The following is a 15,957-nucleotide window of genomic DNA, read 5'->3' on the forward strand; positions in this document are numbered from 1 at the left end:
TCTTTGAGGAGGTATTTTGAGTGCCTTCCAACTTGAGGGGCTCATTTTCTGGCACAATATCTGACAGTGTTTCTCTGCTATTCATAAGGTTCTCAGTGACTAAATATTCGGAAGTAGTTATGTATGGATGTAGTAGCTCAAAAAAGGAAACAAATCTTTACAGCAAGGATCACTTTCACCCCCTCAGCACATAGAGTTGACAGGGATGGGCTACTTAAGACACTGGTTACCTAAATAGTGGGGGGTGGGGGCTATAAAGGCAATAAGTGACTGGCTTACACAAGAGGGGGAGCCTAGTTCCAGACAGGGCAGAACCTCCACTGAATTATTTCCAATCTGTTGGGACTGGGCAGGCAAAAGGAAATGGGGATAAGACTCTTGTAGTACAATAGTGAATAATTGCCATCAGGATTGACTGTGAGGGTCAGAAATGTAAAAGTAGTTATTTTTTGACAAAAGGAGAGTGAGTGATTTTGCAGCCTAGGAACAGAGGTCCCTGGGATCGTCAAGTGAGAAGAGCAGAGAGCGTGACCCCACCCAGAGAGGCAGTGAAGCTAGGCATGAAGACAGAGAAGATGACATGGACAGATGGAGTGGCTGGAGACACGGGACTGAGGGAGGGAGAGGGGCTGTGTACTGACAGCCAGGGGATGGGCCTGTAGGGTGTATCCTTTGGTTATTTGATAAGGCATGGTGGGGACTGTAATCATTGCAATAAAACAAAATATGATAGGATGAATGTGAAGCTGATATTCTCCCACGTAAACCCACATAACTCACAATAAAAACTTAAAAAAAAAAAAAAAAGATTTACAGCCTTGGAAAATACACAGAGTCACTTAGAGTCAGAACTGACTCCACAGTACATGACCACCCACCATAATGGTTTGTATGATTTGACCCTGTATTCACTTCCTACCACTTTCCATTTTTCTATTCTAGGGACACTGATCTCCTTGCCATTCCTAAACTAGATTATACTTGACCACACCTCAGAACATTGACATTCCATTTTCCCCTAAATTTGTTTCCTTGTTTCTTTCAGATTTTCACCCAAAAGACATTTTTTTCATGAGGTCTTCTTTTTTTCTTCACAACACTATCTAACATTATATATCTCACTTACAAACTGACTCCTCTGTGTCTTCTTCCACAAGAGCCATGAGCTCTAAAAAGGTAAGAATTATGTTTAATGTACTGCTGCATCCTGGGCCTAGAAGTGTAACTAGCACATAGTAGGGTGATAGGGATGGGCAACTTAGACACTGGCTACCAAAAATTGGGGGCTATAAAGGCATGAAGTGGCTGGCTTACAAGTTTTCAAGTGTGTGCTTAGTTTCAGAGCAAGGCAGGTAGGGTAGAATCCCTACTGAATAGTTTTCCTCTTGTTTAGATGGGTCTGGCAAAAGGGCATGGGTGAGGATGGGGATAGGTTTCTTTGGATTCAATAGTAATTATTACGACAAATTGCAATGGTCACACTGTAAAGTAGAAGATGTGTAACAAAAAAGGTGGAAGTAGTTAATCTTTCATCCCAGGAACAGAAGACCCTAGGACCATCAAGAGAGAAAAGCATGAGACCCTAACCAGAGAAGCAGAAACACCAGAGACAGAAGCAGCGGTGATGGCACAGAGAAAGCAGCTGAGGATTCCAGACCCATGGAATAAAAAAGGTTGTGTGCTGGCAGGCAGGAGGCTAGCTCACAAAGTTTGTCCTTTAGTTGTTTAAATATATTTTTTATGTGTTTTGTGTACATCAAAAAAAGAGAGCGAGAGAGAGAGAGGGAACAAAGGCAAATACTGTTAACCAATGGTGCATAGAGGGAACTGTAATCATTTCGATGAAACAAAATATGATTGAGTGCAAAACTGATGATCTGCCCTGTAAACTATCACTCAAGTCACAGTAAAAGCTTTTAAAAAATATCAACACAAAACCTTCATCAACTCAACCATTTCCACGTGTATAATTCAGTGGCACTGATAAGATTCATGATGTGTAGCCTTAATTACTACCCTTTAACCACTCATCCCACCACCATTAACATAAATGCAATGCTCCCTAAGTAAAAACTCCTTCGCCCTCCCTACCTCTGGTAACCACTACTAACTAACCTTTGGTTAGTGTATATTTGCGATGATATAATATTTGACTTTTGAGACTTCTTTCACTCAGCACAGTGCTTTCTAGACTCACCCATGTTGTGGCACGAAGAGGACTTCATTCCTCTTTATGGCTAAGTATGTATATATGTATGTAATAGGGAAATTAAAGATAATAGACTTCTTCCACAAACTTTTTTTTTAAACAAAAGCCTTTAATATTTTTCATTAAAAAAATTACATGAGAAAGAAATGAAAGGCATTCCAGTATTGACTGTTTAATACCATCTATTTAAAGGAGTCTGTTTAATATAAGCCAAAATATAAAAGAAACTATTGAAGAAACCATGTAAAAGGAAATATAAGAAAGAACATTTTCCCAAATCAAACGGAAATATTGACTTGATGACTTGCTTTTCTTAATTAGAAAATGCATGTAAATCAGAATGTCACTTTGTTTACACTGGTTATAAAACCAGGTAAAATAAATCTGACACTGTTTTTTATTTCTTATAGACACTTTAAACGCTTCTTACATAAAACTAAACACTGAAGAATTAAATCTATTATAACTAGATATATAAAAACATCTAAGGGCTTTGAGCAATATAACTGGTTTTATATTGGTGAAGTTGGTTGATTTTTTTCCCTAAACTGCTGCTTTACAGTAGACTAACCAATCCATTTCTTTCTGAAAGAAGACGTTAGTAGCTACAACTGCCAACAGGTGTAAAGAACACTATTGTTGTTGTTGTTAAGTGCCATCGAGTCGGTTCCAACCCATAGCAACCCTGGTACAGGATTTCCAAGGAGCAGCTGGTGAGCTTGAACCACAGACCTTGCAGTTCAAATGGTTTTGCAGTCTGATGCATTAACCCACAGCGCCACACCAGACTCCAAAGAACACTATAATTGGCCCTAATATTATTAATGTAGTTATTGATATTTTTGGATTAAAGTTTTGGTTTAAATACTGTTTCAAATATTTTTTTTAAATGCCCTCCTTTAAGACTGAAACTCAAAGGGAACACATGAGCAGGCATTAAGCTTGCTGATGACCACATTGGTCTAATGGTGAGTGGGAGGCGGGGAAAGGCAGCAATGAAGAAATGGGCTGAGTTCAACCATGGTTCATAGATTTCCACTGACCTGGAGATGAGAGAGAGAAGAAAGGCTGGTTGGTCCAAAGTGTGGTAAAACCTGGGGACACCTGAGCCCATGGACAAGGACACAGCCACAGAGGTCTAGAGCTGACAGTGAAGCATTCAGCTGATATGAAGTAAGAGGAGATGCACAAAAACACCCAAACTTGCAGATAGTACACACTTGGCCTAACCTTGAATGGCTTGATAATCAGAACTCGACTAGAGAAAGACTTAAAAAAAAACAAAACACTGTTGTTATTGTTGTTTCTTTTTGGATAAAGGAAAGGAGGATAAATTGGTAAAATTTGCTGAACTTGACCTATACTCATGGAAGTAGTAACTCTAAATACCGACAGAGAGTGAAGGAGTCTTCACATCAAGTATCAAGGCTATCCCCTCTGTATACAAGGCAGATAGGGATGGGCAACTTAGATATTGACTACATAAAATGAGGAGGCAATAAAGGAATGAAGTGACTGGCTTACAAGGTTTCAAGAGGGAGTTTAGTTTAAGTGTGTGGGGAAAGAAAGTTCCCACTGAATCGTTTTCATCTTGTCTAGATGGTTCTGGTTAAAAGAGATGGGGATAGGATTCTTTTGATTCAATAGTGAATAAGTTATCACGACTAGTTGCGACTGTCACAATTGTAAAGGTAGACATTTTATATCAAAAAAGGGGGAGTAGCTAATTTTACAGTCCAGAAACACAGGACCCTAGGACTATCAAGGGAGAAGAGCACAAGCGTAATGCGAGGCCTTATCCAGAGAAGCAACAACACCAGAGATGGAGGCAGAGATGGTAACATAGACAGCTGAGGACTCCAGATTCACGGGAAAAGAGTGACTGAGAGCTAGAGGCCAGGAGGCAGACTTGCAAAATGTGCCCTTTGGTGATGTAAATTATTACATATGCCTGAGAGTTTAAAAAAAAAAAAGAGAAAAAAAAAAGAGCTAAAGTGAATAGAGAGAAATACTGTTAACTGATGGTACATGGAGTGGATTATAATCATTGTAATGAAACAAGGTGTATGATTTATTGAATGTAAAACTGATGATCTGCCCTGTAAACTTTTATTCAATTCACAATAAAAATTTAAAATAAATAAAAATATACTTAAAAAAAAATGGTCAATGGGGTATGGCCTGGCCAATAATAGTATCAGCAAGCAGAATTAGAAGTGATTGATGACTCATGCCAGGTATAATTAACTGAAGTGTTTGAGATTTAAGAACAGAGACATCACTTACCCAGATATCTGTAGGCTGTATCTAGTGAGCTGAGAGTAAGCCTTGGGCATATTATTACTCACTTACTGCTATATATGGTAACTGGTAGAACTGAGTATTTATATCAGATATCTTAGAATTATCTTTGTATAATACTAAAGTCTACAAATCTTATCTGAAATCTAACCATCACTTCCTTCTTTTTTTCCCATTTCAGGAACTTTGACACTCCTTTAAATACAATTATTTCTCAAGAAAAGAAATTTTACTTTGAGCATTAAAATGCACACATGGTTCTGCTACTTATTTGTTAAATGATTCCTGAAGTATGTGACTCTTGGATGAAGGTAAAAGACATCTGCACTGGTTTAAGGGATGTTGTCTTCAGAAATCTTTCTGTAAATCACTCTTCTTGAGAAGTTCTCCTTTTAGAGATTTACTCAGGCTTTCAAGAAACTGCTTAAAAACATTCACAGAGGAGCTAGACTGGTTTTATAATCTCTGGTTCTATGCTTAACATCAGATTCGGCTTCATTTTCCTCTTCATCAGTGGAAATGATAACCAATTCATGGCAGATGGAACTTACAGTTGGAACGGCAAATGGACCAAAGCGATCTACTTTCTGTGAAATCAATAGGGACAGAAATGCGGCCTGTTTTAAGATGAACACTAAAAGGGCTCTTCAGTAAATGATTGATTCTTTTGCTAACACTGATATTCAGCCATGGAAAACAGAATTGGAACATGATTTCCCACTCTAGCCAGCATCCAGATTCGTCATTTCTTATGTTACTCTGAGGGTCACTGGCTAATGTCTTCAAATATTCCCACTCCTGAAGTGAACTGTGACAGTTTTGGAAGCCTTGTTGAAGTCCATTATGTGCTGTTTCAGGAACAAGGGCTAAAATCTTATCCCAGCTTTAATTTCAAGAAATGTCTTGACCTAGTAAGGCATATTCTTCAAAGTATTTCTTTATTATGTTTATAGATCTTCTGATAAAAGGGTGGGTTTTTTCACTGAGATTAACGTTCTTTTAATGTCTGGACCACCCTTTACAAGACTCAAATACTCAAGTATTCCAGAATGCACTGCAGAGGACAATTTTCTAATTGATTCATCACAAACCCAACAATGAACACCTCTCTTTCCAGAATATATTCAAAGTCCTCCTTCAATGCTCTGTCGATGATGCACATGGCCACTGTCATGAGGGTCCAACACTTAGAACATATATGTCTGCAGAACTACAACACCTTCTCACATCATCATAGTCTGTCATATCAATGTCAAATACCAGCTCTTTTTCCTGAGCCTGGAAAGCTCCCAGCTTCACGGTATTCTGTTGACTACATCTGTAGGAATATACTGCACCTGTATCAATCTTGAATAGATTCATTTTCTGCATTTCCTATTCTAGATCAACAAGGATTGGTAGCGAATGTAAATGTCACCTTTCAATGTGAACGAAAATTCACGATATTGAAAATAATTCATCACTCCGCCACAGTTGAATCAGCGATAGTAATGTACATAGGGATAGAGCCTCTGGTAATAAAGCTTAAGCAGTTTGGGCAGATCGGCAAGGTCAAACATCTCCACGGAGCAAGAAATTCAACCAGGGCCTCCAGAAACTTTCTGAAGTCCCCTTACACAAACCAAATTTTGTTTATCCACTCATCTGTTGTTGAACCACATTTAGATTGTTTCTACCCCTGATGTACAGGTTTCTGTTTGCATTCCTGCTTTCATTTCTCTATGAATGTATCTAGTATTGAGATTGCTGGGTCACATAGTAGTTTTAAGTCTAACTCTGTAAGATACTGCCACACTATTTTCCATAGCAGGTGCAAAGTTTTTGTGTTTTTTTTTTACATTCCCACTAGCAATGGATGAGGATGCCAGTTTCTCCACAACACCAGTTGTTTTCAATTTAATACTGTCAATCAAATGAGGGTGAAGCAGTATCTCATTATGGTTTTGATTCTCATTGCCCTAAAGGCTTTTGATTGTGTGGATCATGACAAGCTGTGGAAAAGTGTGGTATTCTGGAACACGTAATTGTGTTCATGAAGAACCTGTACATAGAGACCCTGAGGCAGTTGTTCAAAACAAGGGGATACTAAATAGTTTAAAATTGGGAAAGGTGTGTGCCAGGGTTTTATTCTTTCACTATACTTAATCAATCTGTACGCTGAACAGATAATTCAAAAAGCTGGATTATAAGAACATGGCATCAGCATTGGAAGAAGACTAATTTTTAGCCTGTGATATGCAAATGATACAACCTTGCTTGCTAAAAGTGAAGAGGACTTAAAATATTTGCTGATAACGATAGATCACAGTATGGGTTGCACCTTAATGTAAAGAAAACAAAAATCCTCACCACTGAACCAATAAATAACATCAAGATAAATGGAGAAAAGACTGAAGTTGTCAAAGACTTCATTCTTCTTGGATCAACCATCAACACCCATGGAAGCAGCAGTCAAGAAATTAAATGATGTATTAGATTAGGCAAATCTGCTGTACAAGATCTCTTAAAAGCGTTGAAGAGCAGATGTCAGTTTGAGGACTAAGATGTGCCTGACCCAAGCCATGGTATTTTCAATGACCTCATATGCATGTGAAAGTTATACAATGTATAATAAAAAACACAGAATTGATGCAATGGAGTTATGGCATTGGAGGAAAATGAAGTACAGCCAGAATGCTCCTTAGAAGCCAAGATGACCAGACTTTGTCTCTCATACTTTGGACCTATTATCAGAAGGGACCAGTCCTGGAGAAGGACATCATGCTTGGTAAAGTGGAGGGTCAGAGCAAAAGAGAAGACCTTGAACCACATGGATTGGCACAGTGGCAGCAGCAATGGGTTCAAGCATAGCAACAATTGTGAGGTTGGCGGAGGACCAGGGAGTGTTTCCTTCTTTTGTGCATAAGTCCACTAGTTAGGAGTCGGTACCAATTCAGCGGCACCTAACACAACAGACTTTTGGCGTGGGGCTATAAGAAAGATTAATGGGTCACACCCACTAGCTGCTCCTTGGAAACCCTACACAGGATCGCTATGTGTCAGAGTCTACTCAACAGCACATAACTACACAATGACTAATGGAGTCCTGGTGTGGTGCTGTACAATAAGCACTGGATTTCTAACCAAAAGGTAAGTGGTTCAAACCCAATAGCCACTCCTCGGAAACCCTATACAAGGCTGATATGTAGATGGCCCTTAACAACTATGACTAATGGGGAGCCCTGATGACACAGTGGTAAGAAGTTTGAACACACAAGCCATTCCAAAGAAGAAAGACATGGCAGTCTGCTTCCATAAAGAAACCAAATGGGGTCTTAGAAACAGAATGGGGCTGTTTCACAGGTTAGCTATGAGTTGGAGTCCTGATGTGGCACTACAGGATAAGCCCTTGAACACAAGATTGGTTTGAACCTCCAGGTAGACCCACCAGCGGCTGCTCAGAAACCCTACACAGGGTTGCTGTGAGTTGGAACCAATTCTATGGCACTTAACAACAAGTTGGAGTTGACTGGACTGAAATGGGTTTTGATGGCCAATGGCATTGACAATCTTTTTAAGTGCTTGTTGGTCATTTGAATATCCTATGGTAAAACAATGACATTAACATTTAATCATCAAAACCACCCTGTGAGGTAGGCAATCTTATTAATCTCATTATGTAGACGAAACAGCTGTAATTATCCATTGAAAATGGGCAAATAGAATGTATGAAGTATGAATCTGGGAAAATTGGAAGATGTCAAAAATGAAATGGAATGCATAAACATCCATATCTTAGGAATTAGTGAGCTGAAATGGACTGGTATTGGCTATTTTGAATCTGACAACCACATGGTTTACTATGCCGGAATGACAAATTGAAGAGAAATGGTGTTGCATTCATTGTCAAAAACAACATATCCAGATCAGTCATGAGGCACAACGCTGTGTGTGATAAGATAATATCCATGCGCCTACAGGAAAGCCCAGTTAATACCACTATTATTCAAATTTACGCACCAACCACTAAAGCCAGTGAGGATGAAACAAAAGCATTCTACCAATTTCTTCAATCTGAAATTGATCAAACATGCAATCAGGATGTATTGGTTATTACTACTGATTGGAATGCAAAGGTTGGGAGCAAAGAGGAAGGATCAGTAGTTGGAAAATATGGCCTTGGTGATAGAAATGATGCTGGAGAACTCATGATAGAATTCTGCAAAACCAATGAGTTGTTAAGTTCAAATACCTTCTTCAGACAGCAAAAGAGATGACTATACACATGGATCTCACCAGATGGAATACATAGAAATCAAATTGACTACAACTGCGGAAAGAGACAATGGAAAAGCTCCATATCATATGCAAATTCAAACTGAAGCTGAAGAAAATGAAAACAAGTCCACGAGAGCCAAAATAGGACCCTGAATATATCCCACCTGAATTTAGAGATCATCTGAAGAATAGATTTGATATATTACACACTAAAGACCAAAGACCAGAAGAGGTATGGGATGACATCAAGAACATCATACATAAAGAAAGCAAAAAGTCATTGAGAAGACAAGAAAGAAGGAAAAGGTCAAAATGGATGTCAGAAGAGACACTGAAACTTGCTCTCCAGCGTAGAGATGCTAAAGCAAATGGAAGAACTGAGGAGGCCAAAGAGCTGAACAGAAAATTTCGAAGATAAGCTCGAGAAGACAAAGCCAAATATTACAACAAAATGTGCAAAGATCTGGAATCAGAAAACCAAAAAGGAAGAACACGCTCAGCATTTCTCAAGCCGGGGGGAACTGAAGAAAAAATTCAAGCTTCGACTTGCATTATTGCAGGAAACAAAACATCAGAGGGAATCAAAAGAGAAATTTTCAAAGTCAGTTGCAACCAATTCTACAACCGACAGTTTAGGGTTAAATTCCTATGATTTAAAAGAACAGGCCCATACTTGGACAGTCAATGAAAAGGAAAGAAAATTCTTACTCTTGTACAAGCAGAAAATTTGTCTTCTTTTCTTCAAATGATCATGCAAAGCTCCTTTAGTGCCTTCTCTCAATGTCCAGGTATTCAAACTGCAACCCAGTGGCAGTAAACCAAGGCACTAAGGGAATCTGCTATGTTTAAGTTTAGGAAAATGGCAAATTTATTCTGTAGCCAATTGGGCCAGAGACTGATCTTCCATAATCTTGCAGTAGCTCTTAAAATCTGTTCCTATTCTTTTCTATTTGAAATAGCTTAACATAAAAAGTCTGCATTACTTAATTCATATTCAACTGGTTCAAAATAAACTGAAGAAAAGGATTAACTAGAGAAAAATCTTAGAAGACATCAATGATCTGAGAGGCACGATAAAAATGTCTTGTTGTTGTTGTTAGGTACCGTGGAGTCGGTTCCGACTCATAGTGACCCTGCATAGGGTTTTCGAAGCTGTAAATCTTTATGGGAGCAGCACGCATCATCTTTCGCCTGCGGAGCCGCTGGTAGTTTCGAACTGCTGTCCTTGAGGTTAGCAGCCCGACTCATAACCACTACGCTACCAGGGTTCCTTAAATATGTCACAGAGAGTTCCAATTAACTCACAAGTCACCAAAAAGGTGCAACAGAAAACCAGAGATTTCTAAAATATTAACTTTCAGTAATTTCAATATATCTAACAAGGCAACATATTGAGAACAAATTTCAGACAAGTGTCATCCTATTCTGTTCTGACCTCTGTGGAGATTCCAAACACATACACCATACAGTTAATGAAGCAAATCTGAAACCTAGTGTTATGTCATAAGCTAGTTGAAAATACATGGCTCCCCTCGCCTCCTGATTAACATTTAAACCACTGTGCACAGCTTTGAAAGGTTTCCAAAATCTGGCTCCAATTTATCTTTCTAATTTTATTTTCTATACCTAACTCTCTAAATTTATCACAACAGATACTTTCCACATTTTTTCATCTCCATACGTTGTGTGTTTTCCTATCTTTGGACATTTTCCTGTTTGATAGTTGAAATTCTATTCATCCTTTAAAATACCAAGTCTGGCTATGAAGTGCAGATCCATACCTAATAGAATTCTAATTCCATCCCAACTATTTAATAGCTTAAAGACTGTGAGCAAATACTTCCATAGATCTGTTTCCTCACCTACAAGCAAGCATATCATCTAATGTACTTTACAAGACTATTGTGAGGATTAAACATAATAGCTATAAATTATCTAGTACCATGCCTAGGGGATGTTGTTGTTGCTAGGTGCCAGTGAATTAGTTCAAACTCATAGTGACCCTATGTACAAGAGCATCAAACACTTACTGGTCCTGCACCAACCTCACAATTGTTGCTATGTTTGAGTTATTGTTGCTGTCACTGTGTCAATCCATCTCACTAGGGTAAATCTAACTACTAAGCCATCCTTCTTCTCTCCTCCAGTAATTACTTTCAAAGCACTTTGTTTATATCACATTACACCACAACTTGTATCATATTACATGCAGAAAAACTTGTTATTTGCGTATGCTGATTTCTAAATCTCTGCAAAAATGTGCACATTTTCCCACCTATCACAATTCTATTTTTCTATTAATAAAACAAGCAGGAGTTCATACTTACCAGAACTATTTAAAAGAATCAAAATATATCAAATACCTGGTAAGGTTCAAAGTATGATTAATGAGAATCTGGATGATAAATTTGACTGAGAGGACACGTACAAGAGAGCTTCTGGAGAGAGGCTGTTTGCTGCCGACTGAAGGGTAGGCTTGTGGGGTATACCCTTTGGTTATTTGATGATGCATGGCGGGGACTGTAACCATAGCAATGAAATAATATACGATAGGATGAATGTAAAGCTAATGTAAACTATCCCATAATTCACAATATTAAAAAAAAAGTACAAGGAAAAATTCTATTATCTTTTAATTTTATTTTCTGTGAACTTTTTGAAGCCCCCTCATACACAAATATAAAACACATATGGCTTATCAAGGGAGCACTGTGGCTCTGTAATATAAGCACCAACCTGCTAACCAAAAGGTTGGCAGTTTAGCCCACCAGCCACACCCTGGGATAAAGGTAAGGCTTCTATTCCCTTAAAGATTTATAATCTCAGAAACAATATACAAAGTTGCTATGAATAAGAACCAAGGAGCTCTGGTAGTGTAGTGGTTACAAATCGGGCTGCTAACCTCAGGATCAGCAGTTCGAAACTACCAGCTGTTCCACAGGAGATAGATGAGGCTCTCTGCTCCCATAAAGATTCATAGCCTCGGAAACCCTGTACAGGGTCGCTGTGAGTTGAAACCGACTCCACGGGACATAACATGTGTTAACCACAACATGGCTCATTAAATCCAGTATCATAAAGTAATCTCAGCACAACTTTAACCTGCTACCCACTTCCCTCTTACTGATCTACATGTCCACTGATGACAGAACAGAGGTTCCTATGCACTTTACAGCTCAGAAATGCTATCCCACATGCTCATGTTCTTCTAGAGCACATCATGATTTGTAACTCATTACACATAAACACCTGAAACGCTGTCTGCCAAAGCTAAACAAAACTCTGAAATGAGTGATCTACCAGGAAATGGAAGCTGACTTTCCAATATTTATGCATTCCTTGACTCTAATGTGCGGTGCCATCAATTTCTCTACTCAAGAGTGACCCTTTGGGACAGAAGACACATGCCCATTTCAATTCCAAGGCTGTTTCAGAAGCAAGCAGCAACATCTTTCTTCCATGGAGTGGTTGGTGGGTTCCCACCACTGACCTTTCAGTCAGCAGCCTAATGCTTAACCAGTGTGCTACCAGGGCTCCTCTTTAATTAAAATCCAAATGAAAGCTAACTACTTCTACGATAGTGGGGATAGTAGGAGAATTCTTGCCTCCCACGAGGGAGACCTGGGATTAATTCTGTCACTTCATCTTAAGCACTGCCACCACGCATCTGTCAGTGGAGGTTCACGTTACTATGATGCTAAGTAGGGTTTAGTGGAGCTTCTAGATGTAAGTGGACTAGGAAGAAAGGCCTGGTGACGTACTTCTGAAAACTATCCAATGAAAACCTTACGTATCTCACAACAGTTCAATCCCCAACTGATCATGAGGATGGTGCAGGGCCAAGTATCACTTTGTTCTGTTGTGCATGGGATCATCATGATCTGAAGGTTGCTAACAACATCTCTGCAGGATAAGCACCAGACTGCATATCACAATGCTGGCAGTTTCAGTCCACCTGCCACTCCAAGGGACAAAGACGAAGCTTTCTACTTCCACAAAACTTTGGTGGTAGTGGTGGTGAAGTACTGCAGAGTGGTTTCTGACTCACAGCCACCCTGCATAGGGTTTCTGAGGCTGCAAATCTTTAAAGAAGCAGAAAGCCTCACCTTTCTCCCGCAGAAGCACTGGTAGTTTCGAACTGCTGACTTTCAGATAAGCAGCCCAACTTGTAACCACCACGCTACCAGAGCTGCTTCTGCAAAACTTTACAGCCTAGGAAAAGGAACCAATATGATGGCACTGAACAACAACTGCCATGATAGGATTTTTCCCTTTGTATGCTTACAACCCATTGACAGATTTAAGGGGGAGGGGAGTTCAAAATGATAGTAAAGTCTACTCAAGGAAATGTGAGAAAAGGGAGAACTTGTACACCTACTCACACACACAAAAAGACTTCGTATCACAGCATTCTACTCCCTCATATGTACACTGATACTTTATGTAGGTTTTCTAGTTCAAGGTCTCTAGCCCAGGAAAGACTCTGAAAGGTGGGCCTAATGCCACCATTTATCTGCTATGTAACAAAGCATGTTACTCCTATGCGTCGGATCCCATTTCTGTAAAACAGGGACTATAACAGCATCAACTTCATGAGATAAGGCATGCAGAGCATTCAACAAGAGTTTAAATAATAGATGGTATTCTACCTGTCTTGGTGCCTGACCAAGCACTAAGACTCTGGAGAAATACTGCTGAACAAATGAATATTCAGCACATTTTATATTAGGAAATAAGTGTACCAGTATACTATTTGGACTCCTGGTGTGGTGCTGAAAGACCAGCACTGGACTGCAAATCACAAGGCCAGCAGTTCAAACCCACCAGCTGCTCCTGTAAATCCTATACAGAGCCATTTTTAATTAGAACCCACTTGACAACACTTAATAACAACATACTAGGACTGGACTCCTGGTGTGGCACTGCCCTGGTAGCGTAATGGTTACGAACTGGGCTGCGAAGCACAAGGTCAGCAGTTAGAAACTACCAGCTGTTCCACGGGAGAAAGATGAGGCTTTCTGCTCCCATAAAGATTTACAGTTTCGGAAACCCTGTACAGGGTCGCTATGAGTTGGAACTGACTCCACGGAACATAACAACAACTGTTAATCACATGGCTAGCGGTTCAAACCCACCAGCCACTCCCTGGAAACCATAGACAGGGTCGCTATGAGTTTCAACCAACTCGACAGCACTTAACAACAACACATGCTAGGATTAACAATAGCAGTAACATTTGAGAGCAGTTTACAGTTTGCAAAGCCCTGATGGTATTCATTAACTCCCATGATCTCCGCAACATGCTTAGAAGCTAGCCATTTTAAAGACAAACGTAGTAAGAGCTAAGGAAACGGACCCATCAGGACAACAAACAGCAGCCTACCCATCCTCGTGGCCTCCTCCAACCAAACTGCCCAGCTTGGAGTGTAATATGGACCTCATCTCAAATGTTCTTATCACAACGTCTACTAGAAGACGGCAGATTCCCACGCTGAGGAATCCAGGAATAAAATGAACTCAGTGGGAAGTCACCGAGGAGACTTAACAATGTTTTCTTTCCTTCGGTTGTGTCCTCCCACACCTCTAGGGCGGGGGCTGGGCCTGTCTTTAGGGGCTCTGGTAGCGTAGTGGTTACGAATCGGGCTGCTAATCTCACAGTTAGCAGTTCGAAACTACCAGCTGTTCCACGGGAGAAAAATGAGGCTTTCTGCTCCCGTAAAGATTTACAGGTTCAGAAACCCTGTACAGGGTCTCTATGAGTCAGAACTGACTCCACAGCATATAACAACAACAACAACAACTAGACCGCTAAGACAGGACCTGGAAGCCAAAAGACCCACAATAAATGTTGGTGGAAATGACATGGGGCGCCAGTAGAACGCTTTCCAGAGACCAGAAGCGAAGCCAACTCCGCGGCGGGGATCAAGCGTCTCAGGCGGACCTACAGAGGGTGGTTCCCGGGCGGAGAGGGTCCGACCTGTAAGCGGGCTAGGAAGGATGCCGCTGAAGGAAACCAAGGGACGCTGATCCGCTGAGGGTAAAGGGACAGAGGGGAGGCGGGTCTGGTCTGGCCGCAGCAATCGCAGGAAGGCCGGTGACCGACAGAGGCTCAGGGGCCCGGAGAAGCGGGGCAATTGGTGGCTAGAGGGAGGAGGCCGCCGGCTAGGCTGAGAAGACTCCCGGGCCCGACCTGAAGACGATTCCGGGTTCTTCTAGGGGCCCATCCCCATCCCGAGGCGGCATTTGCCGCACCGAGTACTGGCTGCTACCTGAAACTGTAGCAGCTTCTCTGTCTGCTCCTGGGTTAGATCCCGCTCCTCAGGCGCCGCCATTTTGCCGCCGCCTCTACGCTTCTGACCCGTCCGCACCGTCACCCGCCGGAATTGACCTCAGTGGCAACCACATCCGGTCTGAACGGCCACCGGATTGCAACTGCGTCTGCGCGTGTTCGCCCACCCTCTGCAGCTCAGTCCGAGGCGACTGACAGTTCTCGCCGCTAGAGGGCTCCACTCTGTGGTCGATTCCGAACATTTCCGGAAATTGCCGAGAAACTGTCGGTTATCAGTCGACCTTACAACACGCGCGTCGGAAGGATGGAAAAGTAACCTAAGGCTCTTGAATAGATCCGCAAAGAACATCTCAAATGTGCCTGCGAGGAGGTTCTGTAAATTCCCGAACGTCACTCGGCTGATTTCGGTTGCTCCCTGCCGGTTCTCTGATACATCTCCAATATGATAATTCAGAAATACCGGTCGTTTGATGTGTGATCTTTGCTCTGGACGTTTCCAAAAGCCCCACGTCAATTAAGGAGTTCCTGATTTATCCCTGAACGCTGGTGGGGCATTACCGACGCCGCCTCGTACAGGGAATTTTGAAAAGCTTGGCCTCCGTTTAAATATCATTGCCAGGAGTGTTTGGTCCCAACTACCTAGGGCCTTGGAGTACTGGTGTGGCACTGTAGGATAAGCACTGAACTGCTAACTGCAAGCTCCTTGGTTTAAATCTAACAGTCGCTCCGTGGCTGAGTTGGAACCACTCCATGGCACTTAACAACAGCAACCCGCACCAACTGGACCCTTGGCTGTTAATGGCGGCCCCAGCCTGAGCTGAGCTATCCATCTATCCCAGTGATGGTCATACCTGGAACTTGCCTTAAACTTCTTTTGTTGCCTGCTTTAGGCCTTCCTATT

At 41.2% G+C, this 15,957-nt stretch overlaps 1 protein-coding gene and 1 pseudogene across 1 annotated transcript in view; both read right to left on the reverse strand.

Annotated features, from left to right (window-relative positions):
• Positions 1-15,124, reverse strand: part of FAF2 (Fas associated factor family member 2) — an 86,018-nt gene extending 70,894 nt beyond the window's left edge. Inside the window, exon 1 of the mRNA XM_006873471.1 lies at positions 15,037-15,124. Coding sequence (XP_006873533.1) covers positions 15,037-15,099 — 63 coding nt within the window. The 5' untranslated portion in view covers positions 15,100-15,124. The remainder of the gene's footprint in view (positions 1-15,036) is intronic.
• On the reverse strand, positions 4,859-15,010 carry LOC102812603 (annotated as a pseudogene).
• Positions 15,125-15,957: the final 833 nt, after the last annotated feature.

This window comes from Chrysochloris asiatica, unplaced genomic scaffold (genome assembly GCF_000296735.1).
Source record: "Chrysochloris asiatica unplaced genomic scaffold, ChrAsi1.0 scaffold00242, whole genome shotgun sequence".
Lineage (NCBI taxonomy): Eukaryota > Metazoa > Chordata > Mammalia > Afrosoricida > Chrysochloridae > Chrysochloris > Chrysochloris asiatica.